The following is a 26251-nucleotide window of genomic DNA, read 5'->3' as shown; positions in this document are numbered from 1 at the left end:
CTCTCTTGAACACATTCCCCCCAATCCTGTGCGCCCCCCCATAGTACTAATCACCTTTTAACTTACATGATAAATTTATTATGTTTACTGTCTCTCTCTTCACACTAGAATTTAAGCTCTATGTGGGCAGGGATTTTTATTTATTTATTGATAGCTGTAGCTTGAGAAAAAGCAAAGCAGCCCCTGACATTCAAGAGCTGGCCCAGCACTCACAGCTACGCACCGGCGCTCTGTAGAACATGAACAATTTCGCAGAACAGCAACATCAAACAAGGCCACTGTGTGACCTCGATATATCGAGACAAAAACACTCTGTAATCACGTTTGAACACAGACAGAATATAAATATTGTCCAAATCACAATAATGACCAACATCTACATTCTGGCTGATTTGGGTGACTATTGCCTCTTAACCAATGACATGTTGGCTTCCTGGATAAGATTTACTAACATGCTTAGTCATAAAATTACCCCCATCTGCTAACAGCACCCAGCAAGGCCCTACTCCTTAAACCCTTCCACAAATCACCTAACTCAAGCCCAAATCTTACAAGACTTTTCTAACACTCGCTTCCTAAGAGGCCCTACTGTTCCTCATGGTGTACACTCTTTCTTGTTGCATTGAGTAATGAACCTAATGTGATCAACTACAAGTGTTTTACTGGCTTTGACAATCTGGAACTCCTAGAACAGGACTTGGCATGCAGAAAGCATTCAATAAATATTGGATGAATGAATGACTAGAGACTGGAAGCTAAAACATAGTTGTAAAGGACTGATCTGATATTGTAAATATTCCTTTATTGAAAAAAATATTAAGGTTTTTATAATGAACCTTGCTTTGATGCTAGTACTTACTGAGTTCAGTATTTTCTACACAGTGCTAGATGTTGTCATGCAACCATCATCTGTGACCTGAATAAATAATATCCCATATTCACATGTATTTTTCACATATATAAAATGTTTTTTGATTAATAAAATGCATTTAAATGTGACACAAACTGGACTTCCCTGGTGGCCCAGTGGTTAAGAATCCATCTGCCAATGCAGGGGACACAGGTTCGAGCCCTGGTCCAGGAAGGTCCCACGTGCTGTGGAGCAACTAAGCCCGTGCGCCACAACTACTGAGCCTGCGCTCTAGAGCCTGTGAACCACAGCTACTGAGCCTGCAAGCCACAACTACTGAAGCCCACACGCCTAGAGCCTGTGCTCCACAACAAGAGAAGCCACTGCAATGAGAAGCCCGCGCACCGCAATAGAGTAGCCCCCGCTTGTGGCAACTAGAGAAAGCCCGCACATAGCAATGAAGACCCAATGCAGCCAAAAATAAAATAAATAAAATAAATTTATAACAACAAAACAAAACAGGTTTAGTTGATAATACTGTTTCTTGTTATACCTGTTATAAGGGTATCTTTTCATGCAGAAGAAAGTCCACTACTAACCTAGGCTTTGCTAAACAAAGAGTTGCTTTTTGCTTAAATAATCTGCATCCTGGTCCCATTTCTACATTCTCCATAGCTCATTCTCCAAGTACCGGGGTTGCAGAGAACACCTGAAGTAGACCTAAAGTGAAAAAGGCTGACTACCTGTATGTATTCCACAAATATTTGCAATAAAGGTCTCTACATTCAGCACAAGGCCTAAGTGAAAACTAAAGATATGTACAATACATCACTACCTCAGAGAGACCTTCCTTTTACGTGGTACACTTTTTCTAAGATGTCTGCCTAGCTCTTTCCCTCATCTCCTCTAGATCTCTGCCCAAATGTCACCTCATCAGAGAGAACTTTCCAGGTCAGTTTGTCTAAAACAGCAGCTCTCTTCCCCAGTCACATTCTATCCATTTATTATGCTTTTTGTTCTCCTTCAGAGCATATATCAGTACCCAACATAATGTGTTTGTCTGATTGCTGTCTGTCTCTCCCCCTATCACTCACTGTACCCACAAGCTCCCTGCGGTAAAGAGTTTTGATCACTGTTATATCCCCGGCACTTAGCCTGGCACACAGTAGGCACTCAAGAAGTATTTGTTAGATGAATGAATGTACCAGTTGAGCAACTGACAAAGGCAAACATCAAGTCCTATGGGAACCTAAGCAGACCCCCAGACCCCCAACAGCCCAGGGTTTTATAGGGAATAAGTCCGTCCTTTCTTCACACAATTTGTGCTTGGTAAACATGGTTTAAAAAGCCAACTTCCCTTTATCACTTTGCTACAAAATTTGAAAATGTCCCTTTAAACTTGCATTCATCTTCCAAGGAAGTGAGGAATTACAAACATTTTGATCAACAGTAATCTGAATGTTCAAGAAAAGTAGATTCATCAGAGTTTATAAAACTCTGTTACCAATACTGTTAGCTTTGAATACAAGAAGGCTGATGGTACTTTCTACAGCCAGTAGATGATTAATTCATAAAGTGATTGGCTTAACTGGCATCATGGGGCTGATGACATGGCACTGATGTAAGAGACAGCACACCAAATGGCAAAGAGGCAAGTTCAAGAGAAAGAAAGCAGGGACTTCCCTGGTGGTCCAGTGGCTAAGACTCCACGCTCCCAATGCAGGGGGCCCGGGTCTGATCCCTGGTCAGGGAACTAGATCCCACGTGCCACAACTAAGAGTTCACATGCTGCAACTAAAGATCCTGCATGCCACAACTAAGACCCGGTGCAGCCAAACAAACAAACCAATAAATAGAGTCGCTTCCCATTGAGAAGAATACATTCTCTTAAAAATACTGCCAAGAAATTAGGAAAAAATCACTTCCTATCATGAGGAACGGAACATGCCTTGAAATTGAGAAAATCAGTCTCTAATAGCTGTGATGACGTTACCAGCAGCTCAGCTTGGTAAAAATCACTGAATTGCTCATAGATTAAGTACAAAATTTCTGAGTCGTTGAGCATTATAGCTCCTTTACGTAGCTATACTTCCACTAGAAGCAATGCAAAATACAGTTCAGCTGTTAAAACAAACCTACAAATATGCCTGCCCATCCCCCACTTATGTATCAAGTTAACACATAGCATATTGTATATGTGAAAAATGTTCAGAAAACTACAGAGGGCTAAAAGTGTAGAACTGCTTAACTAATCCAAGGCATTATCCAGGAATCACAGCTTCTTTGCTAGCTTAAACATCAATGTTTTTCTAGAGAATCAACCTGAGAAAATGCAAAGGTATGAGATTTTATTTGATGAAATAATAAACTATAATATTTCAGGATTATTGGAAAACATTGTGTATACTAACAAAAATAAAAAATACTTTTTAAAGGATCTCAACTCCAACAGGACGTACCAAATAACTTTCAAAAAGAAAATAACAATAAGACCATTACTAAAGCACAGATAGAAAATTTTGCTATTGTCAAAAACCAGGCCAAGCAGATCAACTGTTGAACTAAGAAAAAAAAATCCTTTTACGTTGGGCATATTTCTCTAATTTCTACAATCCAATACATAAAAGGTAATTAATAGCAAATATAAACTACATTACAGAGATTGGTTCAAGATGGCAAACTGGAAGGACATGTGCTCACTCCCTCTTGCAAGAGCACTGGAATCATAGCTGTGGCTCACCATGGGGCACTGGCAGCAGAAGTTCTGGGAAGCACTCCTTGGCGTGAGCCTTCCCAGAGTCCGCCATTAGCCCCACCAAAGAGCAAAGAGCCTGGTAGGATCCAGTGCTGGGTCGCCCCAGGCTAAACAACCAAACAGGGAGGGAACACAGCCCCACCCATCAGCAGACAAGCAGATTAAAGTTTTACTGAGCTCTGCCCACCAGAGCAACACCCAGCTCTACCCACCACCAGTCTCTCCCATCAGGAAGCTTGCACAAGCCTCTTAGATAGCCTCATCCACCACAGGGCAGACAGCAGAAGCTAGAGGAACTACATTTCTGCAGCCTGTGGAATTAACAAGACCCATATATATGCTGTCTACAAGAGACCGAGTTCAGACCTAGGGACACATACAGACTGAAAGTGAGGGGATGGAAAAAGGTATTCCATGCAAATGGAAATCAAAAGAAAGCTGGAGTAGCAATACTCATATCAGAAAAAATAGACTTTATTTTTTATTAACTTTTCTTAAATTAAAATTCATTTATTTATTTATTATTTTTGGCTGTGTTGGGTCTTTGTTGCTGTGTGCAGGCTTCTCATTGCAGTGGCTTCTCTTGTTGCAGAGCACAGGCTCTAGGCGAGTGGGCTCAGCAGTTGTGGCTCACGGGCTCTAGAGCACAGACTCAGTAGTTGTAGCGCACGGACTTAGTTGCCCTGTGGCATGTGGGATCTTCCCGGACCAGGGCTCGAACCCGTGTCCCCTGCATTGGCAGGCGGATTCTAAACCTCTGTGCCACCAAGGCAGTCCCTAAAGTAGACTTTAAAATAAAGACTGTTACAAGAGGCAAGGAAGGACACTACATAATGATCAAGGGATCAATCCAAAAAGAAGATATAACAATTATAAATATATATGCACCCAACGCAGGAGCACCTCAATACACAAGGTGACTGCTAAGCTATAAAAGAGGAAATTGACAGTAACACAATAATAGTGGGGGACTTTAACACCTCACTTACTTGAGATTAGAAATCAATTACAGTGAAAAAAATGTAAAAAACACAAACACATGGAGGCTAAACACTACGTTACTAAATAACCAAGAGAGCACTGGAGAAATCAAAGAGGGAATCAAAAAATACATAGAGACAAATGACAATGAAAACACGTGATCCAAAACTTATGGGATGCAGCAAAAGCAGTTCCAAGAGGGAAGTTTATAGCAGTAAGATCCTACCTCAAGAAACAAGAAAAATCTCAAATGAACAATCTAACCCTACACCTAAAGGAACTAGTCATATACAACAAACACAGCAAACATCATTCTCAATGGTGAAAAACCGAAAGCATTTCCTCTAAGATCAGGAACAAGACAAGGATGTCCACTCTCGCCACTATTATTCAACATAGTTTTGGAAGTCCTAGCCATGGCAATCAGAGAAGAAAAAGAAAAAAAAGGAATACAAATTGTTAAAGAAGTAAAACTGTCACTGTTTGCAGATGACATGATACTATACATAGAGAATCCTAATGATGCTACCAGAAAACTACTAGAGCTAATCAATGAATTTCATAAAGTTGCAGGATACAAAGTTGATGCACAGAAATCTCTTGCATTCCTATACACTAAAAATGAAAGATCACAAAGAGAAATTAAGGAACCAATCCCATTCACCATTGCAACAAAAAGAATAAAATACTGAGGAGGAAACCTACCTAAGGAGGTAAAAGACCTGTACTCAGAAAACTATAAGACACTGTTGAAAGAAATCAAAGACGACACAAACAGATGGAGAGACATATCATGTTCTTGGATTGGAAGGATCAACATTGTGAAAATGACTATACTACTCAAAGCAATCTACAGATCCAACGCAATCCCTATCAAATTACCAGTGGCATTTTCTTATGAGTCATTTGTAGAGACGTGGATGGACCTAGAGGCTGTCATACAGAGTGAAGTAAGTCAGAAAAAGAAAAACAAATATCATATATTAATGCATATATGTGGAATCTAGAGAAATGGTACGGATGAACCAGTTTGCAAGGCAGAAATAGAGACACAGATGCAGAGAAATAATGTATGGACACCAAGGGGGGAAAGTCGTGGTGGGGGGTGGTGGTGGTGGCGGTGGGATGAATTGGGAGAGTGGGATTGACATAAAAAATAAATTAAAATAAAATACAATAAAAAATAATTTTAAAAAAACCCTAACATTTCTGTGGAAACTATTATATGTATGTATTGCTGAATCATCTTGCTCTACACCAGAAACTAACACAACCTTGAAAATCAACTATACTTCAATAAAATAAATTTAAACAAAAAACAACAACAACAAAAAACAAACAAAAAAACTACATTACAAGAAATACCTAGGGAAACAAACCTGTTGTGAGAATCCACAGAAGAACTGGTACAAAAATTGTGGCAAAATGAAACAAAGGTTCTGGAAGAAAAAATGAAGAAAAGGGTTAATGCTTTTCACTTGATCAACTTTCTAAAGTATAACAGGAAACTCTACTCCAGATAGTCTACAGGCAGTCCTAAGTCCTTCTAATGTCACAATGCAATAAACTTCTACTCCAGAGGTGTAAGGAAACAATTCAAAACAAATAATTACATACATATTAGTACCAACTTTTGCCCTACCAAGGCAGAAGAGGACCTCACTTACTTTATGAGACCCTCTTGCTATTCTTGTAGGGAAGAAATGAGCTCATATAATATGAACACCTAATGGTACTGCACCTTAACTGCCAAGTGGGGTTGCAAAATCATCACAAAGTAGACTGACATAAAGCTGTAAGTCTATATTTAAAAGTCAGTTAATGCCAATAAGTAGTCAGGAAATTATAGTGTATATTGACACGAACAAGTGTCAACTAATGCTTTACTGCCTTTGTTACTGCCTCATCAAACAATTAACTGTTATTATTGATCACCTACTATATGTAAAGATGACGCTGTGGGTGATACAAAAAACAAAACTTCTTACTTCTAAGGGATTTAACTGGGAGAACACTAAAAACAAACATATTAAAAAAATACAAGCTGAGAATTCATAAGGCAGAAAAAGCCACTAGGTAAGAAGATAAATACTAAAATTAACGTCTTCAGGCAAAACCACCAGAACTAATATTTTCAAATGAGTGCTGTCCTTCAATATAGGCTGTGACTGTATTTCAGCGCTGCTGTCACTTGTTCATGGTGTCTCTGGATTTCTCTTAGGGCAGCACCTTCAATAGCTCTATATTTTTTAAAATAAATTTATTTATTTTTGGCTGTGTTGGGTCTTCATTGCTGCGCACGGGCTTTCTCTAGATACGGTGAGCGGGGGCTACTCTTTGTTGTGGTCCACGGTACAGGCTCCAGACGCACAGGCTCAGCGGCCATGGCTCACGCCCAATAGCCCATTTTTGAGCCATGTCAAAAAACCAGTCTCTTTCCTGCTCTCACACATTCTCACTTAGCTAATTTACCAGGCTGGGAGACTTGAGGCCGTTTTAAAAATCCAATGGATCCTTAAAGCATGAACAACTGCCGCAGCTGAGGATATTTAGGTAAATATATACTGCAGGCTCTGGAGGACATTTCTACAGAAAACTGCTACATGTATTTTGAATAAGTCCTACAGCACCAGAGTACTGGAGTTCCCAAGGTTAGCACCCGGAAGGGCAACACTCATTCGTATGTATCAGTTCTGGCAGAATGCAAAATACTGTCTGTAGCCTTTCTAGAGTCATACTTTATGTATATAAAAGAAGTGTTCTGAGGTTGGAAGAGGCAGTGCTTGGTGTGGATTATGGGGGTGTTTTGTGGGAAGGGGAGGTCTGACCCTCCCATTAGAATAACAGTTCCATGAAAACAGGGACTTTGCCTGTCTTATTCCATTATGAATTCTCAAGCACCTGAAACAACATTTGGCACATGAACACATTCAAACATATTTGTTGATTGAATGAATAAAGAAGTTAGACTTTGAACTAGGTGTTACAGATGAATAGGATACGGTGATAGCAGGAATCAAGGTAAGGCCATATGTATTTTAAACATATAAGGTAGGGCAGGGTCAGACTGTGGGGTGCCTTAAAAGCCAGACTAACTCTTAAGACAATGGAGAGTGGAGTTTCTGGAGGACAAGTTGAAAAGTGGTATTTTCTAAACATTAACCTGGCTGAATTATGCAAGGAGGAGCGAATGGAGAAATAGAAAGCAGGAAGACCTGTCACTGCAGTACTCCAGGGGCGGGCAACAACTTGAAGATGCAATGGCAAGATAAGAGGAAGGCAGCCAAAGACGGTCAAAGGTATTAGAAATCATCTTGGGACAAAAGGCAGCACTTAAAAAGGAATATTGCTAAGTCAGTAACTAAGATGATAATGGGCATAGAGATCCTAATGAAGACAGAGGGCATCTACATAAATAATCCTCTAAATTGGGAACCAGGATATGTAAATTACTGACCACTGGTAAATTATTAGCCATTTTAATGCTTGTTTTGTTTTTCTTAACAGAGCATTCCTTCCATCTGGTGGCAGTTGCTTGAATTGCAGGCCAAAATCTTAAAGAGGGAAACCAAGCTTCTGGAATAGGATCAGATTGCTAGGCAGATCTGTACGGCAAATCTTCACAGGCTCTCCTACTAAGGGGAGGTAAGAGAGAATAACCATCCATCCCCACGTGGGGCTGTTAAGTTACTGAGTCCAAGGCCCCACAAACCTTAACTATATAAATAACATAACCACACTGAAATGGTGGAAAAGGAAAAAAAAAGTAACTTTGGAAACAGTGTTTTGACTACATTCTCTAAGACTAAAGACAAAAACAAGTGCTCACAAATATATTTCTCCAGTTAGATTTGTTTCTCACAGGAGTATGAGTAGCAACTCTGGAACTACTTTAAGTGTACTTGAGGACTTAGCAAATAAATAAGCACTATGAGGTTGAGAACCAGGTTTCTCACTGAAGAAAGGAGTTACTAAACGGAAATGGGAAAGGTTACAATGAACCTTGTGCTGCCGGATTTAATCAAAGGCATCTGTATAACCTGAGTTCAAGTATTGAGTTTACACAGATACCTTTAATTTCAGCCCAACAACTTCAGCTCAGTAGCGATGAGCACAACTAGCACCCAGATCTTGATTTCTAAATACCATTTGCGAATAATGGAAAGGAATAAGTGATCCTCGCAGAAAAGTCTGAATGCATCTTGCCATTGAATTGCAAGAAAAATACAAGAGGAGCCTAGAACATCATGTGGTACCAGAAAATAAACAAGACTTCAAAAAAGGTTAGGGCCGGGGGAGGGGGAAGGGGTGAGGAGGGAGGAACGGAGAGTTGCTACTCAATGCGTATACAGTTTTAGTTGTGCAAGACGAGTAAGTACTAGAGATCTGTTGTACTTAACAATACTGTACCATATACTTAATAATATGTTAAGTGCATAGAGCTCATGTTAAGGGTTATCACAATAAAATAAAAATTTAAAAATGATGGGGACATGGTGAAAGGAAACGGGCGCCAAATCTGTGACAATTTGAGTAACAGAATGAACAATGATAGTAATGAATTTCAACACAGAATAAAATATCTAGTTTAGCAGGAGAATGCTCTTTTCAAATGAAACTACACGGAGCAAAAATGAGGGGTCTTGAGACCCTGAGAACACCATCTGAACCAGCTTATCAAAGTTGACATTATCATGAGACATATTGACAACATGTGCCTCCGGATACGACGCATTCAGCAGGTTGCAATAGCGCTTCTGTGGTAATTGTGCCCAAATGCAAAACCTGAGTCTAATAATAGGCAAACATTAGACAAACCCAAATTGAGGGACATTCTACAAACTAACTGGCCAGCACTCTTCAAACATGTTAAGATCATTAGGACAAAAAAGACAGGAACTATTCTAGGTTAAAGAAGACTAAGGAGATCATGATCCTTAAATGCAAGCATGAGCCTGAAATGGACCACAAAAAGAAAATCTGTGGGACCATTAGCAAAATTCCAGTACAGTATATAGACTAGTTAATAATGTGCCAATTAATATCAATTTACTGATCCTGGTAACTAAGTTGTGGGTTATCTAAGGCGTTAACAGTTGGCAAAGCTGGGCAAAGAGTATATGAGATTTCACTAATTTTGCAACTTTTAAAAAGTATGAAATTATCTCAAAACAAAAAGTGAAAAAAACTTTTAAAAACTATATAGAATAGAACATAGGACAGGAGATCAAGTTCTGGTACATGTCTAAAACAGGCAAACCTAACGCATATGTTGCATAAATTATATCTAAGTTTATGTGCTATACGCCATATATGTTACTATATATCACAGAGTAATGTAAATCAGATTAGTCGTTGTTTGGTGCAGGGGTGGAGAAGACTGGAAAGGAGCACAAGTAAACTTTCTGGGGTGATAGAAATGGTCTATATTTGGTTCGGATGGTAGCCACATGGATGCATACACTTGTCAAAATTGAACTGTAAACATTTAATGGGTACATTGTACTGTATTTAAACTATACTTTAAGAAAGTTGACTCAAAAATTTTCATCTCAAATCTCTTGCATTGAAAGGAATTTCTGGTTTCTGATTCGTTAAATAGACTGCCTCTGTTTTGCTGACCACAAATTTCAGTACTAAGACAGTAAAAGAAACATGAAAAAAGAAGGAAAAAATACCTACAACCAAGCTGAGCCAATGCTGGGTTAAATAGTCATAAGTTAAATCACAAGTATTTCATCACATACCTTATAGAAGAAATACTGTACAAGGTGTGCTATTCTCACATAATAGAGGTGTCCGTGAGCCAACAGCAGTTTCTTTAAATGTTTAAACTTTGGGACAGAATAATCACTATTCCTGGCTGCTTGGCGACCTTCTTTGCCTTTGATACCTAAAAAAAGAAAAATCTCTATAGGGTGAGTATTTTTATAGAATAAGTAACCACCTGACTTGTTACTTTCGTATTTTTTACTTGCTTACATGTATAGTTCAGTTGAATAGTTTAGATTTGCTTTCTTAAGCAAAAAGTGCTTTCAACAGTGAGACTTACCAATAAAAAGTAAAATTATGTTTAATTGACAATTACCTATTTATAACAAAACATAAAATAATTAATAGAATCATTATTTTAATCATTATAAGGCAAAAATTATCCTGAGGAAATAGTTAAATCTGAAAATTATTTTAAAGGTACTTATTTAGTAAGTGATTAATCATGCATGGCACCAGACTAGGTGCCATACTAAAGCAACTCAGAGACCTGGGGATTATGGTCTAAGAGCTCAAAACTGAAGAGTTATAATGAGATGGTTAAGTCCTTATATTGAATGATACTGAGTAGTGGTTGGCAAACACTCCGGTCCAAAATGTTCATAAGACAGTTGGTTCACACCAAAGATCCTTGAAATTTGGTCCTGTCCAAAACGTCAAGACATTTGGACTATGAGACAGTTGGTCCATGCCAAAAGGTCTTTGAAATCTGGGCCGGTCCAAAATGTCCACGAGCATATTTGGTCCATGACAAATGGTTTTGGACAGGACCAAATTTCAAGGACCTTCTGCATGGACCAAATGTGCTATGGACGTTTTAGACAAGACCAAATGTCCTGCAAGGCTGAGTAGCAGTCCAAGTATTCCATGAGCTCAAGCAGCTTTAGGCCATTTCCACAGTCAATAACCAATGAGTTGAACTAGAGTTCCACACTAAGTAGGGTTACTTGCAAATGGAAAGAATTTGGGAATCCAAACTGTGGTACAATAATCCCCAAGATACTATTTCCATTATTTCTCGCCCACCAAAAAACCACTTGCTGGGGTGTTAGGATTGCCTCCCAGCAGCCTGACAGGGGAAGAAAGGGTGCAGGTTTTGGAGAAGCTGTTGTTGCATGCCGACATGTAAATTCACCACTACAGCCCAAACCGCCATGCAGAGATATTGCCATGTGGAGAATCAGCCAGCCAATTATCGTCTCTCAGTCCCAAACAGTTACAGATCTCAAAAGATATAGTGCAGCAACATAAGCAGGCGATCTGGCCAGGGGCGAAAAATCAATAAAATTTCATGCATGCTGTCAAAAGTGAGAGCTAAATGATCAACTGCATGGCTAGTAGGTTTGGGAAATTCACTTTACTTGGCTAATATAATAATATCCTCCAACTTTGTATTGCTACATTCCCACCATGGGTAGGACTTTGGCATGGACATATTCCACGATCCGATGAGGACCTTCTTTTGATAAACAATGATCATTCCCAAATTCGGATTCAAGATGAGCAACCAAAACAATCTCTAGAATAATAAGACCACTCTACCTAAAAGCAATACTGATACCTTACAGCTGCCATCTCATTAGATGTTTCTTACCTATGCCCACATGGGATTCCAAGATCATACTAACATCATTGGCACCATCACCTATCGACAGTGTTATTGGGCTGCCTTTTAAATTCTTCACCATTCTCACAATCTAAACATTAAATACAAAAGAGGTATAGAAAAGGTCAAAGCAGAATGTGAGATTGTACTACATTGTGGGTATTTGCCTCATTCACACTTGTAAATGGAGGCCTTCAAACAGAAAGGTAGCTTGTGCATATAAGTACAACCAGTCTTGAATTCTCAGGGGCAGAAGAACACAGCTTTTCAAAATGTAATACCGGTGCCCACTTGTTTCTGGTTTTGCGAATGTATGAACTGTCAAAAACCATGCCTCACACCTATATTAGAGGTCAGCACGCTTCCCTCTTTTGTCATTGCTTCCTGTGTCCTTTCAGATCACGTACTGAATGAGGGAAAGTGGAGACCAGAGAGCCTATTTGGGGAGACATGCATGGGGCTACGAGGACAAAAGTGGGCAGTGAGAGGACAATGTTTTTGGTTACCGCTCCCTCTCTCCTCCCTGCTGACACTCCCACCTCCCCTCGGTGCATGCCAACCCTTATTTCCATCTAGCTGCTGACTAAACTTTACTAAATCACCCAGTGCCCAATATGATATGATATGATCTCTCATACAGGTAGCTGCATTTCAAAAGGGGGTGCCTTAAAGGTGATGAGCTTTGCAGAAAGATGCCCGATATGTGTATAAAGGCTGTCATTATTCCCTGAGTGTCTCTTAAAGATGTGTCGATGGCACAGTGCAGCTCAATGCTGTGTTCACGGTAAGTACTGAATAAAAGAAATGTTCTCCTGGCAGAGTTACTTGTGGGAAGAGTATTGGGTAAGCTGCTGTCCTCCCACCGTATGTTTTAGATAATGACTGCTTTATGTGTCAACCCTCAAAACCCCTTGGAATCTAGCAGCTTTTAAAAAGCTTATGCAATTCAGTAGTTAAATAATGCCTTGCAAAAATTTTGTACCCACAATGGCTTTCACCAGGTAACATAAATAAAATCCATTTTCAGATAACTGATTAAAAAAATTTATACGAGGCAAAACCACCCTGCAGTCTTTTCTTTAAACAAAATTCAGTCAGGTTTTAGTTGTATAAAACAACATAACCAAAAACCCCTACATCCAATCCATTTGACACAAAAATGATGTTACTATGAAATGCCGGCTTTCTCCCAATCCTTCGCCTCAACTTGGTTCTTTTTAAAAACTTTATGAGTGTCAGAAATAATCTGTAAGTGAGTCATCCACAAAAGTAAACTTGTGTTTAATGGGCTACAATACTGGTTAAACTAATTGCACTTGTTATACTGTATGCAGTAATGATTTAAACCACAAGGAAGAAAAATGCAGCCAGGGAAGGCAATAAAATTATCAAGGGTGACAGCTTCTGCATGAAAACATAGATTTAAAAAGATGAAAGCTTGTCCTTGTGGAAAGATAAAAGGATATATTGTCATGGACCATAAAACCATGAAAGATCTAGGTAGATAAACATGGGAGTTTTTTTTTTACTGAGTCCCAGGTCACCTGGATTAAGAACTTCTCTTCAATCTCTAGATAGCTTCACAAAAAAGAAATCAATTTACCAAAAACTATTTATTGATCAACTATAACTACGTGCAATACAATGTGCAAAAGCAAAGTGCAAATATCCAGAAAGGATATACCGCTTGGTCTCATACCTCAAGGAGCATATAATGGGGAATGGATACAATAATATCAGATAATCAGATTAACAATACAAGATAACAATACACAACACCTATGCAAGGGAATATATAACACTGTCATCTAAGTTGTCCACATAAGAAGGCCCGTGATGTCAGAGAAGGGAGAGGACACTACATGCCAGAATGATCAGAAATGATTTTATAGAAGGAAGGGTGGTTTGATCTAAATCATAAAAGACTGGTAAGATGTGCATGGATGGGGAAAAGGGAGTTGGAGCAGTATCCCACGGAAAGGGAAGAGCATAGCATGTTCTAAGGCACACAGCCAGTTAAGTACAGTATATGCTTAGAAAACAGATCTGGTTTGACCAGACCAATGAGTTTTTGTACAGGGGACATGGATAGGTATATATGGGGCCACACCAACAGGGAGCAATATTATGAAAGTGGCAACAGGGTGCAGGAGAAATGGGAAGAAAAGGCCAGACTGCAGGCAAAGAGAGAGGTTAGTCCACATGGAGTTCAATGAGCTGTTTAAGTCCTGGACCTGGAAAGTAATGAAAAGAAAGACATGGAAAAGACAGTGTACTAGAAAATGGACAGAATTTGGTGACTGAGACCACATGGAAGGGTAAAGCATGGCGGATGTCAAGGTTTTGAATCTAAAGACCTAGAAGTATAGTGAGCTCAGTAATAGATGTAAAGGGACTTCCCTGGTGGCGCAGTGGTTAAGAATCTGCCTGCCAATGCAGGGTACAAGGGTTCAAGCCCTGGTCTGGGAAGATCCCACATGCTGTGGAGCAGCTAAGCCCGTGCTACACAGCTACTGAGCCTGTGCTCCAGAGCCCGCAAGCCACAACTACTGAGCCCGCGGACCTACAGCCTGTGCTCCGCAACAAGAGAAGCCACCGCAATGAGAAGCCCGCGTGCAGCAATGGAGACCCAACGCAGCCAAAAAAAAAAAAAAAAGACAAGGAAAATGACAATTTGGGCTCTAGAGAAGGCTGAGTTGAGGTGACAATGACACACCCAAGAACATGTGCTCAGTAAGCAACTGGAGAAGTAAAGTAGAACTCCAAAGATTGGGATTGGAGAAGTGACTTGAAAAAAATCACCTATGTGGGGATTTCTCTGGTGGTCCAGTGGTAAAGAATCCGCCTTCCAATGCAGGGGACGTGGGTTTGATCCCTGGTCAGGGAACTAAGATCCCATATGCCGCGGGGCAATTAAGCCCGCACGCCACAATTACTGAGCTCGCACGCCTCAACAAGAGAGAGAAAACCCGCACGCCGCAAGGAAAGATCCTGCATGCCTCAACGAAGATCCCGTGTGCAGCAACTAAGACCCAATGCAGCCCCCCAAAAATCAATCAATCAATCAATCAATCAATCAAATAAATATAAAAAAAAAGAAAATCACCTATGTGGCCATGACAGATGAGTAGGTGATATCCTGGAAGAGGTGACGATAGTGAGGGAAATAAAACAGACTAAGGACTGAACCACAGGGGGGCTCCATAGTCTGGGTGAGAGAAGCAGCACAGTGTTAGGAATTCAGATACTGTCCTGGGCAGTGGAGAAGTTAGAACCTAGGTGAGCCATTTGAGCAGCAGACAATGAATATAGGAGGAAAAAAAAGGGAAAGAGGTATTGCCTTTGACTAAAGGGACAGATTTCTATGTATACTGTTCTGATAGGATCTGCTTCCCCAGCTGGGGCTAACCAAGGCTCTTAAGGTTGAAGAAAAGAAGAGCACCTGATTGTGATGGAAATTGAAAGTGAGAAGAAGGTAGACAATGCCCTAAATTAGGATGGGCTGTGTGCTTGCGCATGCGTGCATGCATGTGCGAGGTAGGGGGCAGGGTGTGTGAAGGAGAAGGCAAAGACACAGCGCCATCCGCTAGGTCTAGAGCAAGCAGCTGAGGGACGGGAAGAAGCAAGACCAACACATATAAAAGAATACAGTGTACGCAGAAGTGAAAAGGTGTGCACCTGAGATTCTAAGGTTCCCGAGACTCAGTGAGTACAAGGAAGCAAGGTGAAGTAGATCAATGCGAGCAAGAGGAGCTGGAAAAGACAGCACACCCGAGGTTGCCCCTGCATTGGGTTTTATTAGGAGTAAAATTTTTGTTAGGCCAAGAGGAATTCAGAGGGAATTCCAGATGAGGAAATTATATGAGGGAAGCTTTAGAAGTTGGTGTGAGCATGGCACGTGGAAGGGACACAAAGGGGGAACAACCAACAGGAGTGGATGATTCTCGCTGGACGTGAGAGTGATGGTGGACACAAAATATGTACGGACACATTGAAAGGGTCGACAGGGGTGGCCCCGAGTACCATATTGAGTCATCTGCCCTTCATCCTAAGGGACTAGGAAACTACTGAAAGGTTCTGAGAGAGAATATATGATGGGAGAAGTACTGTTTTAACAAGATTAATTTGGGAGTATGGGGAAAGAGATGGAATGGGGAAGGGTGAAAGCAAGGAGACTAATGAGAAGATTAAATCAAAGTCTGTGTGTAAAGTCCTAAGGTCTTGCTTGCACTAAGATGGAGACAAAAGGTTTAACAAGGTGACACCACAATGAGAGCTATGACGAAAGGTAGGATCAGTAGGACATGGTGACTATATATGGAGTGAGTGAGAAGAAAAGGATCAAAGGCAGTTTGGAGACTTAGGGAGCCAAAGAAAAATGTCACTGGTAACAGGAATAATAAAGACAAGGGATAAAACAAACTGGCCCGAAGGAGAAAATTATAATATCTGTCTTGGATACTAGAATTTAATGTTACAGTGGGGAATCCATATAGAGCCGTCTAGCAGGCAGCTAGAAATATGAGACTTAACAAAAAGGAAAAGTCAGGACGAGAGATATATCATCAATGGAAGTCATAGAAATGGATGTGCTTATCCAGAGAGATAGGATGTAAGTGAAGAGCCGAGGGAAGACATAGCCCTCCAAAAAAACTGACAATTAGGGAGAAGACACAGGATGAAACAAAATAGAAAGACACTAGGTTGCCAAGAAGGGGAAAAAAAAAGGACCGTGGACCATCACAGAAACCAAGGGAGGAGAGTTTAAAGGAGGACATAATTGGCAGTGTCAACTGCAGTGGAGAAATGAGGAGAAAACGAAAGACAACACAACGGGTTCAGCAAGGAGGTCACTGCTCTCCTCCAGGAGATGCAGCAGAGTAAGGTGAGAAGAAAGAATGCATGGGGCTAATGGAATAGTGGAGCCAGGAGCAGTGGGATGAATGCAGCAGGCACCAAGCATCATTAGAGAAGTTTGCAAGGTGAGGAATTAGACAGCCAGCTTGAGGAGACAAAAAGGTGAAGCACAGGTTTAATTCAAATCGGTGGGAAGACTTCTGAGTTGGACCACATAGAGGAAGAATCCAGGGAAAATATAATAAGGTACTAAGGGCTCTTTGAAGAAAATTAAAAGTGAACATTTGCACATATGCGTACAGAAGTACCCAGAATGGAACATTAACTAACATTCAGTTACCTGGGCTTTCTGTAACGGTGCCATCCGACAGCAGAGCACTGCAGTGCACTTCATACAAATTTGTAGGAAAATGCTTTTGTAATTGTTAGAACCAGAGTCTTGACTAGAATTTAATATGAGAGACAACGTGGAGCCATCAATGATTAATCCATATTCCTGATGTTCTGTCCATGCTCTGAAAAAGAAGAACAATGCTATATTTGAATCTACTATACATTGCTATTTAGGAACTTTAAAAAACCAGTCAGAGGAGGGTTATCATCAATCTGGTTCCTGGACGTGTAAATTCTAAAGAAGCAACCGACTCTATTAATGACACAACAGAGACTTTCTATCACATCTTTGAGACTCAAGCTGCCCATATAGATGGCACTAAGTTCTAAATATAAAAATAATGGACTTCTAGCAGCCAGTCTCCATATAAGAAACTCAAGGTGAATTTTGGAAATTACAGTTCCATCAAACTCTGATATGAAGACAAATCATCAGTCAATCTGAAAACTGCTTAACAATGCAGGGAAAAGACAAAATGGCTTTGGGGTATACAAATCACAGAAGATATTCTTAATATCTTTGCCCGAATGACAAAACCTATCGATAGACCTGGCTTCTCAAATATGATGGACTACTAAAAAGACATAGTGTTCGTTAAAGAATAGCATACAATAATGATATATGTTCCTTAAATAAGTATCATTTTATACTAGACTAGGGGTTTTCAACCACAGCCTTCCCATGAGAGTCATCTGGGCAGCTTGAAAAAAAGCCCATGTCTTAGGTTTATCCACAGACAAATTAAATCAGGGTATCTTGGGCAGGGCTTGGTTACATATAGGCATGTTTTAAAAGACTCCATAGGTGATTCTCCTGTATAGCCAGGATGAAGTAGTATTAGTTGCCAGGAAAGACAAATATAACAGGTGCTGGACTTCCCTGGTGGCTCAGTGGTTAGGAATCCGCCTGCCAATGCAGGGGACACGGGTTCAAGCCCTGGTCCGGGAAGATCCCACATGCCGTGGAGCAACTAAGCCCGTGTGCCACAACTACTGAGCCCGCACGCCTAGAGCCCTGCTCCGCAACAAGAGAAGCCACCTCAATGAGAAGCCTGCACACCACAACCAAGAGTAGCCCCGTTCACCACAACTAGAGAAAGCCTGCGAGCAGCAACAAAGACCCAACGCAGCCAAAAATAAAATATAAATAAATTTATAAAAAAATATATATATATATATAACAGGTGCCAGGTATTTAAGAAAAACATATGGGGGAAAACTTACAATTGAGAAAATTCTACCAATTAACATTTTAATTTTTTTTTTTTTTGCAATTAACAAAAAAAACACCGATTAATCAATTTCTGCTCAGGAAATCTTGGGTGCCATTTGAGAACCGCTGCAGTAGACGTATTAAACATAGCAGGATCTCATCGTTATACAATAGATTCATTTGTCTAAGTTTATGCTACTCAAAGCTTAATGTTTAAAGGAATCTTGTTAAAATTCCTGGGAATCTTGTTAAAGTACACATTCTGATTCAGTAGTTTTGGGGTGGGACATGAGATTTTGCATTTCTAACAAGCTTCTGGTGATAATGGAGCTGCTGTTCTATGGACTATGAATAGTGAGAGCCTAATATGCCTCTTCCTTCCTTCCTTTCATATTCTGCTTCATGATATTATGAGCATGTTTTATTCACTAATTAGAGATATCAATCATGCATTCTCCTTTGCTCCCCTATTCACAGAGCTGACAATGAGCAGAAAACAGTAGCTCAATAATCAATCAAGCAATATTTGGTCTCTAACTAGGCCATATAGAAGAATGGAAAGAATTATTAACTAATCTTTCTTTGGAGAATAGAAAATCTCCTTGGGGTAACAGAAGCACACATGAGAGAATATACCCAACCAAACATGATATTAAATGGTTAATATCTGAAAAGAATGGATACATGTATATGTATAACTGAATCACTTTGTTGTACACCTGAAACTAACACAACGTTGTTAATCAACTATACTCCAATATAAAGTAAAAATGTTTTTAAAAAGGTTAATATCCAGTGATTGGGACAATAAATACACACCAGGAAAGAACAATGGTTTCTTTGTGACGTATGATATCTGAAATGGAACTTAAAAGACAGGACAGAAAGAGGTGAAGAAAAGAGGGAATGTATGTGTGGTGCACTAGGAAAATAAACTGAAAAGGTCACCTGGGGCCTTTGGTACAACCTGATTCTGTGGGTAATAGAGATCCATTAAAGGTTTCTGAGCAGGGCTGTGACATGGGCAGTACTTTATATCTAAGGACCACTCATCTGGCAGAGGGGCTTACGTGCTCTGAGGCACGAGTTACTAGGAATCTGATGGGGAGCGCCAGTGGAGAGAGTGGGGACATGGGTAAGGCTTGGTGGCTGATTTGAAGTGGAAGGGACAAAGGAGCAGAAGCTGGCAAAAGGGATCCTGTGTCTGATGCTTGTGTAGCTTGGGGAAAGAGTGTACCCAACTCCAGATGAGTCAGGAAGAGGGAATGTTGAGATGGTGAGTTCAGTTTTCCATAAGCCCTGGCTTTTACAAAAGTGCCCAAGGGCTCCTGAATGGTGCTATGCACTGAATTGTGTCCCCCCTGAAGTCCCATGTTGAAGCCCTAACCCTCAATGTGATGATATTTGGAAATGGGGCCTTTGGGAGATAAGTTTAGATGAAGTCATGAGAGTGGGGCCCTTATGATGGGATGATGAGATTAATATCCTTATAAAAAGAGCAAGAGACACCAGAGCTTCCTCTCTCTCTGCCAAGTAAGGACACAGCAAGAGGGCAGCATTCTGCAAGCCAGGAAGGGGGACCTCACCAGAACTCGGCCATGTTGGCACCCGATCCCATACTTCTGGTCTCCAGAAATGTGAGAAATAAGTTTCTATTGTTTAAGCCACCTGGTCTCTTGTATTTCGTTATGGTAGCCTGAGAAGACTAAGATAAATGCAAGTAAAACACATGTAATCTGGACTGCCTTTATAAGTACCATTTGGTTAAAGGAAGGAAACATTTATCATAGGCAATTAATAAAAACCTGTTTACTCTCACTGATGTCCAAGTAACAGAAGAACAACAGCTGTTTTAAAATTGGCCATAGCCTCATGAATGTGGGCTATTCATTTTTAAAGTCTGTTTAAACACTAGTGATGAGGACACAGATAGAGCATAGCTGTTAAAAGCATGGGCTCTGGAATTGGGTAGACTTGCTCTACACCTTATTAACTGTGTTATCTCGAATAAGTCAATTCATCTCTCTGAGCCTTAGTTTCCCTATTTCTAACAAGAAGAAAATAAGGTTGTGTTACTGGGTTGCTGTGAAGATTAAATGAGAATAATTTAAAGTGCTTAATGTTGTTCCTGGAACAAAGAGGGCACTTAAGAAATGCGAAATAATATTATCTACGGGTCTTTGGATTTACTGCAGACACATCCTGTGGCATTTCAGAAGAGGAAACTGATTTGCTTATGGCCAAGGTAAATTCCAGTAATGGGTTTAGACAAAGCTAGGCCTTGGTCAATGTCAAGTATAGGAAAATGTAACTCTGGGTATTGAATTATTGTGGATCAGTGGCTTTCCTTGAGAACCTTAGATTCTACAGGTTCTTCCTAAGCAGCTTGTTGAAAGCAGTCGAGTGGCCATGCTATCAAGTATTTGGTCTCCTTTGGAGCACTGGGGCATGAAAATTCACACAGAAAATGCCTCCAGGACTTCGACCTGCATGGAAACTGTTTTAGAGACTGATTTTATTACATTCAATTTAAGAGACCATGAAAAGGAATATTTTTTCTTAACATGGGCCAGGACAGAGTACCAATGATAAGTACCCAGACTCTAAGTATTTAGAAAATGAACCACTTTTCTAAAGCATGAGAAGGGCAGGGTTTTCTTTTAAATGAAAGAAGAGGTGGAAAGTGCCAAATAATCTCAAATGGGCCATTAGCCAAGTCCTCAGGAAAGGTTCTAACTTACAAGGATAAAGCACCTGCAAACAAAGACTGATAAATTACAGAAAACGGAGCCTTCTGCATAAGCAGCTGGGATTTACATCTGTACCAATGTCTAAATATAACAAATTGATGTACTTTCTTACTTTTTAAGGCTTCTAGTACTTTTAGGAAATTCATGCAGCAACTTTTTACGATATTCAATCAACAACTCATGTAATCGATCTTCCTTCCGTTCGCTTTCTTGGATGGTTTTGGTGGTCAGTTCCAAGAGCTCCGTGCTGGTTTGAAAAAGGCGGCAGGCGTAGCAGGTAGATTTGGCTGTCTCCATCTTGTCCCCAGTAAGCACCCAGACTTTCAGACCTGCTGCGTGCAGGGCTTCAATGGTCTCAGCGGCTTGATCTTGTAGCCTGGAAACACAAAGGAAACCTTGTTATCTTTGAAAATTCCTGACACAGATTCTACAAGAAGGCTTGTTAAAGAGAATGTCCTTATAATTCATAGCAATTCTGGAGTCCTGACATGTTTTAACAGTTGTTTTTCTTATATATCCTCTACCATTTCTGAGCATACTCTTTCTGGCATAGTTTTACTTATTAAAGTACATTTCAAACAATGAGGTTTGGAAAGTTTATGTTTTCTATCTCACTATACAAATACTTAACATGGTTCAAAACAGAAAGGGCCAGACACAGTCTAATGAGATATTGAAGGAAGTTAGCGAATCCCCACCCCTGAGGAGCTGGAAGTTTAGGAAAGCCAACCATTCTGAAGGAGATTTTAAGCATTATTCTGAAAGGCAAGGGTAGAAGAAGAGTTTTACTTTGCATTCCTTTTGGTGAGAGAATAACAATGAAATTAGACTAAATGAATTCTATTATAACTTTAATACCTCCCAATGAATATATGTTTATAACTTCATGTTTGGGTTAAGCCTCACAATTTGCATTCATAGCTTCTAGAAAACTCCTAAAATAGAATCTAAAACTTATGTTTTCAAGCAGATCAATTCTGGAGCCCTATAATCATGCCTGGCAGAGCTCAGCCTGTATGGTTAGAGCAAATTATTTTAAAGTATGCAAAAATATGCTCTAGTCTGTTAAACCAGGTTAGAATGAGCTCTCATGTTGTTTGCTCAACCTTGAATTTCCCTTCTGCTCATCTGTCTTTCAAAATTGTACCCATTCTACCAAGCACCAACTCAAATGGCGTCTCTAGCACAAAGCTTCCTACGCACAGTAAGACTACTTCATAAATACCTGCATAAATGAAGGGATGGCTTAGTAAGTACTCAAAACACCTTAGAGATGACAGATTCATTCTCCTAAGTCACAAATATTTAACTTAAAAGTTATTCCCACAAACAGTTCAAAATCTGATGTACAGACAAAGCTGAATCAAGGATTTCAAAACTTGAGAATGAATTACCAATCTGGACAGATACCACCCTAAATGACTGGTCATTAAAATAACAAGAATATCATTTTCTAGTTACTTGTCTTCCACTGCAGTGGCTCCAATTAAATTCATGTTTGTCTCAATCTCATCAAAAACCTTTTCCATTTTTTCTTCTCTGTCTTGTAAAGCCATTTTTGCCTCTATGAGCTGTCTGTCAATTCTTTCATAATCATCTGGAGCAATTTCTTTGAAGGCTACACAAAGTGTCCGATACCCATCCTAGAAGCAAGGTAGGAGATCTCTAGTTATCCAAATAATGAATAAAAACAAACAAACAAAACACACTCTTTAAATACTCTTGCTTTACCACACAAAAGAGAAATTCTGACTAATTTCCTTTTTAGTTAAAAAAGGGGAAAAAAAAGAAAGAACAGATTGCATTGGGTTAACATTCAATTAGGTTCGGAATAACAAAATAATAGCTCTTGGGGTTAAGAAAAAAACAAACAAAAAGCAGAACATAAAACAAATATTCTTGAAAAGTCTTCAAAGGGTGCAAATTCTGAACAGAAACTTGCTCCAGGATGTTTTATATTAAAATAAGGAAAAAAATATTACAAAATCCCCAAATATAAAAATAGGCCATAAAAATAAGCTAAAATTCATTTCAATAATCCTTTAAATAGCAATCCATAAACGTAGTCATCTCTAGCATTTCTCTATCTACTGGGGGGAGAGGGTGTAGGCTCACCATTGCGTTACGTTCCACATGGACTTTAGTTAACTCAATTTCATGATTTTGCACCCTGGGGAAAACTGCTGAGTCGGCTCCTTTACAAAAGAGAAGTATGTCTCCTAAAATAAAGAATCAGAGTACTTGACTTACTTAGAATTGGGATTTTAATAATACATAACTATTAAGGTGGCCTCTCCCACCCAGCAGCTGTGTATCCTGAGCCTGCCTTGGAATGTTCATCCAAATGGAAGCAGCCATCTTGACCTTTACTCTGTCAGGACAACGTTCACCACCTCTTGGGACCAATACAGACATAATTAATATCTCAGAGTTTACAACATGCACCTCTGTTAAAAGAAACTTCCTTCAAGTGAATCACAGAAGACGGTGCTTATGTCAAGGAGCTACATCTGAATTCTCTTTGAGGATGTTGTCAACCATGGTCTAAAGTTCACATGTGGCATCTACAGATGTCAAGGACCAAACTCAAGCTCAAACACGATAAAATCATTTTGAAAGACTATACACATTAGCTTTTAAAACAGTAGCTTGAAGGTTTTCACCGGAAACTGGAGAATAGCTCTGTAGAATGCTAGTACAAGTACAGCTTTATACCAGTCCATGCACCCAGGAAAGTAGACAGTACCATTAAGAAGGACACTCTGGGGCTTCCCTGGTGGCACAGTGGTTGAGAGTCCACCTGCCGATGCAGGGGGTGCGGGTTCGTGCCCCGGTCTGGGAAGATCCCACATGCCACGGAGCGGCTGGGCCCGTGAGCCATGGCCGCTGAGCCTGCGTGCCCGGAGCCTGTGCTCCGCAACGGGAGAGGCCACAACAGTGAGAGGCCCGCGTACCGCAAAATAAAAAAAAGGACACTCTGACCTTATAAGGCAAAGTGCTAAGTTCAAAAAGTTAAAAAAGGGTAGCTCTGAGGTCAAGGCCCTTGATAGACCACTTCCTCAGACATCTTACCATCTGCAGTAGAACGTGGACGTGCATGTGTACAGGTAAGAACAGCAAGTATTCCAAATGTTAGGTGTTTTTAAAAAAATTTTCTCTCACATAGCCACAATGTGTTTAAAAGTCATAAAACAAATTCCACATTCACATATAATGAAATCAGCATCGTGACTTTGCAGTCACACCACAAAGTATGAATAAGGTAGGATACATTCCCTGAAGGGTCTGTCTAAATCTTCCCCTTCTCATACTAAGACATTTTCAACAGATTTAATACTAAAAAGTAGATTACTAGGAAATAAATCAAGGATATTTTGGAAAACCACCTGGAGACAGACAGACAGACAGACAGACACACACACACATCTACCCATGGGTCTTGCTGAATCTGAGCAGAAGGCATCCCAGTCACCATGGCTCCTCCCAAGAACATGGGGGAACCCTGAAATGATGGTACTGTTTCCCCTGCAAAGGGCAAGCTTCTTTACTGTGTTAAACAAACAGCCCAGGGTGCTAGAGTAAAATCACATGCCCTTTCCCAGCAGTCAGGCCCTTAGTCATCTCTAGCTTACCTGTTTCCAGGAAGTGTAAAGCAGTGGGGAATTAGGAAGGTCAGAGAGGGATAACCAGCAACTCTCTACACTCATAGATTCTACTGCTAGTAATCTCAAACCATCCAGTTGTAGTGGGCTGCTGCAGGTAGGCATTGGTGGTGATTGGTTAGTACCCTGAACTGTGAAAAAGTCATCCTTTCAGTTCCTGTCTGGACATCCAAGACTGAGGGGTAGAGTTCACTTTCCAAGAAAATGCATATATTGTCATACCAGGGGTTCTGCCAGTGACAATTTGACAAACTGAACATGTGCTTGTATAAATACATTAAGGCTTATACAAAAGCTTTGCACGACTTTCGGTAATCATACACTACTACGTTAAATGCTTTCCTCTCTTGAAGTAGCTGATCAACATACAAATCTACAAGTGGAAAAAGTCAAGTTTTAAAAATGCATACCTGATTGAGTTTTCACAACCACACTCATACGACGGCGGACAGAATCGAAGTTTAAGGTGTGAAGAAGTTCATACCTTTAATAGAAAAAAAAAGAGAAAAGTGAAATACCTAGACCAAGATAAAACACAACAGAAACATCTTAAGTTAACAGAGCTCTCCTCTTTGGATAAGGGTTGCTAGTTGTGGGCACAACGGGTGCTTTCCATTGTGTCTTTGGAATTTCTCTGTGCTTAGAACATGCTGTCAGAGGTTACCAGTGTTGGTTAAGGGTTATCTATATCTTCTCATTATATAACTTAAAATAGTAAGGAGAGACTGACTGCATAGGAATGAGGAACAAAGAGCTGTCCTGTGAAGCTATATCTGGCGAGGGTCTAGAAATAGCCTCACCCTGCCAAGTATTTTAATCATCTATGGAGTGCCTACTATGTGTCAGGCACAGTGATTGACGCTGGAGAAGAGACACACATCTTCCCTTAAGGTGCTTACCAAATGATACGGGAGACAGAGGGTAATGAGATGACTACCCCCTAGTCTTCCAAATACTGTAACAAAGGAACACACAGGGGAGATGTGGGAGCACAGACAGAAGGCATCTGAAGGAAGGCTTCCTGGAAGACCTGGTGCCTGAGCTGTGTTTTGCAGAAGTGACACGATGAAGAGAGGATATCATGGCACTCCGAGTCCAGAGAAGAGCATGTGCAAAGGCACAGCAACATGAGAGCGTGTGGCCCGTGAGGGGACTTACAGTAGTTCATTTAAGGCTTGAGATCTAGTTGATAGGGGAGTAGCGAGAGAGGTAGGCAGGGGCTGGGACCTGAGAACATTGTGGGCCATTTCAGAGATTTGGGATTTCACCCTAAGGGCAATAGGAATCCACTGAAGGGTATAAACAGTGGATTGACATGATCAGATTTGTGTGTAAATGGCTAAGCTATTCACCAGATGAAAGGATGAAGAAGAAAGCTTCTAAGACTTATTAGAAAAAAATGTGAGGAAATC

General features: G+C 40.2%; 1 protein-coding gene across 1 annotated transcript in view; it reads right to left on the bottom strand.

The window, feature by feature from the left end:
- Window positions 1-26251, bottom strand: part of ATP11C (ATPase phospholipid transporting 11C (ATP11C blood group)) — an 88074-nt gene that overhangs the window by 24815 nt on the left and 37008 nt on the right. Inside the window, exons 15-22 of the mRNA XM_024768935.1 lie at window positions 25250-25323; window positions 23293-23396; window positions 22639-22820; window positions 21290-21553; window positions 17162-17336; window positions 11953-12055; window positions 10334-10479; window positions 5966-6025 (exon numbers count right to left, since the gene is read on the bottom strand). Coding sequence (XP_024624703.1) covers window positions 5966-6025; window positions 10334-10479; window positions 11953-12055; window positions 17162-17336; window positions 21290-21553; window positions 22639-22820; window positions 23293-23396; window positions 25250-25323 — 1108 coding nt within the window. The remainder of the gene's footprint in view (window positions 1-5965; window positions 6026-10333; window positions 10480-11952; window positions 12056-17161; window positions 17337-21289; window positions 21554-22638; window positions 22821-23292; window positions 23397-25249; window positions 25324-26251) is intronic.

Source organism: Neophocaena asiaeorientalis, unplaced genomic scaffold (assembly GCF_003031525.2).
Source record: "Neophocaena asiaeorientalis asiaeorientalis breed wild unplaced genomic scaffold, Neophocaena_asiaeorientalis_V1.1 scaffold654, whole genome shotgun sequence".
NCBI lineage: Eukaryota > Metazoa > Chordata > Mammalia > Artiodactyla > Phocoenidae > Neophocaena > Neophocaena asiaeorientalis.
This window is presented reverse-complemented; position numbering and strand designations above follow the sequence as displayed.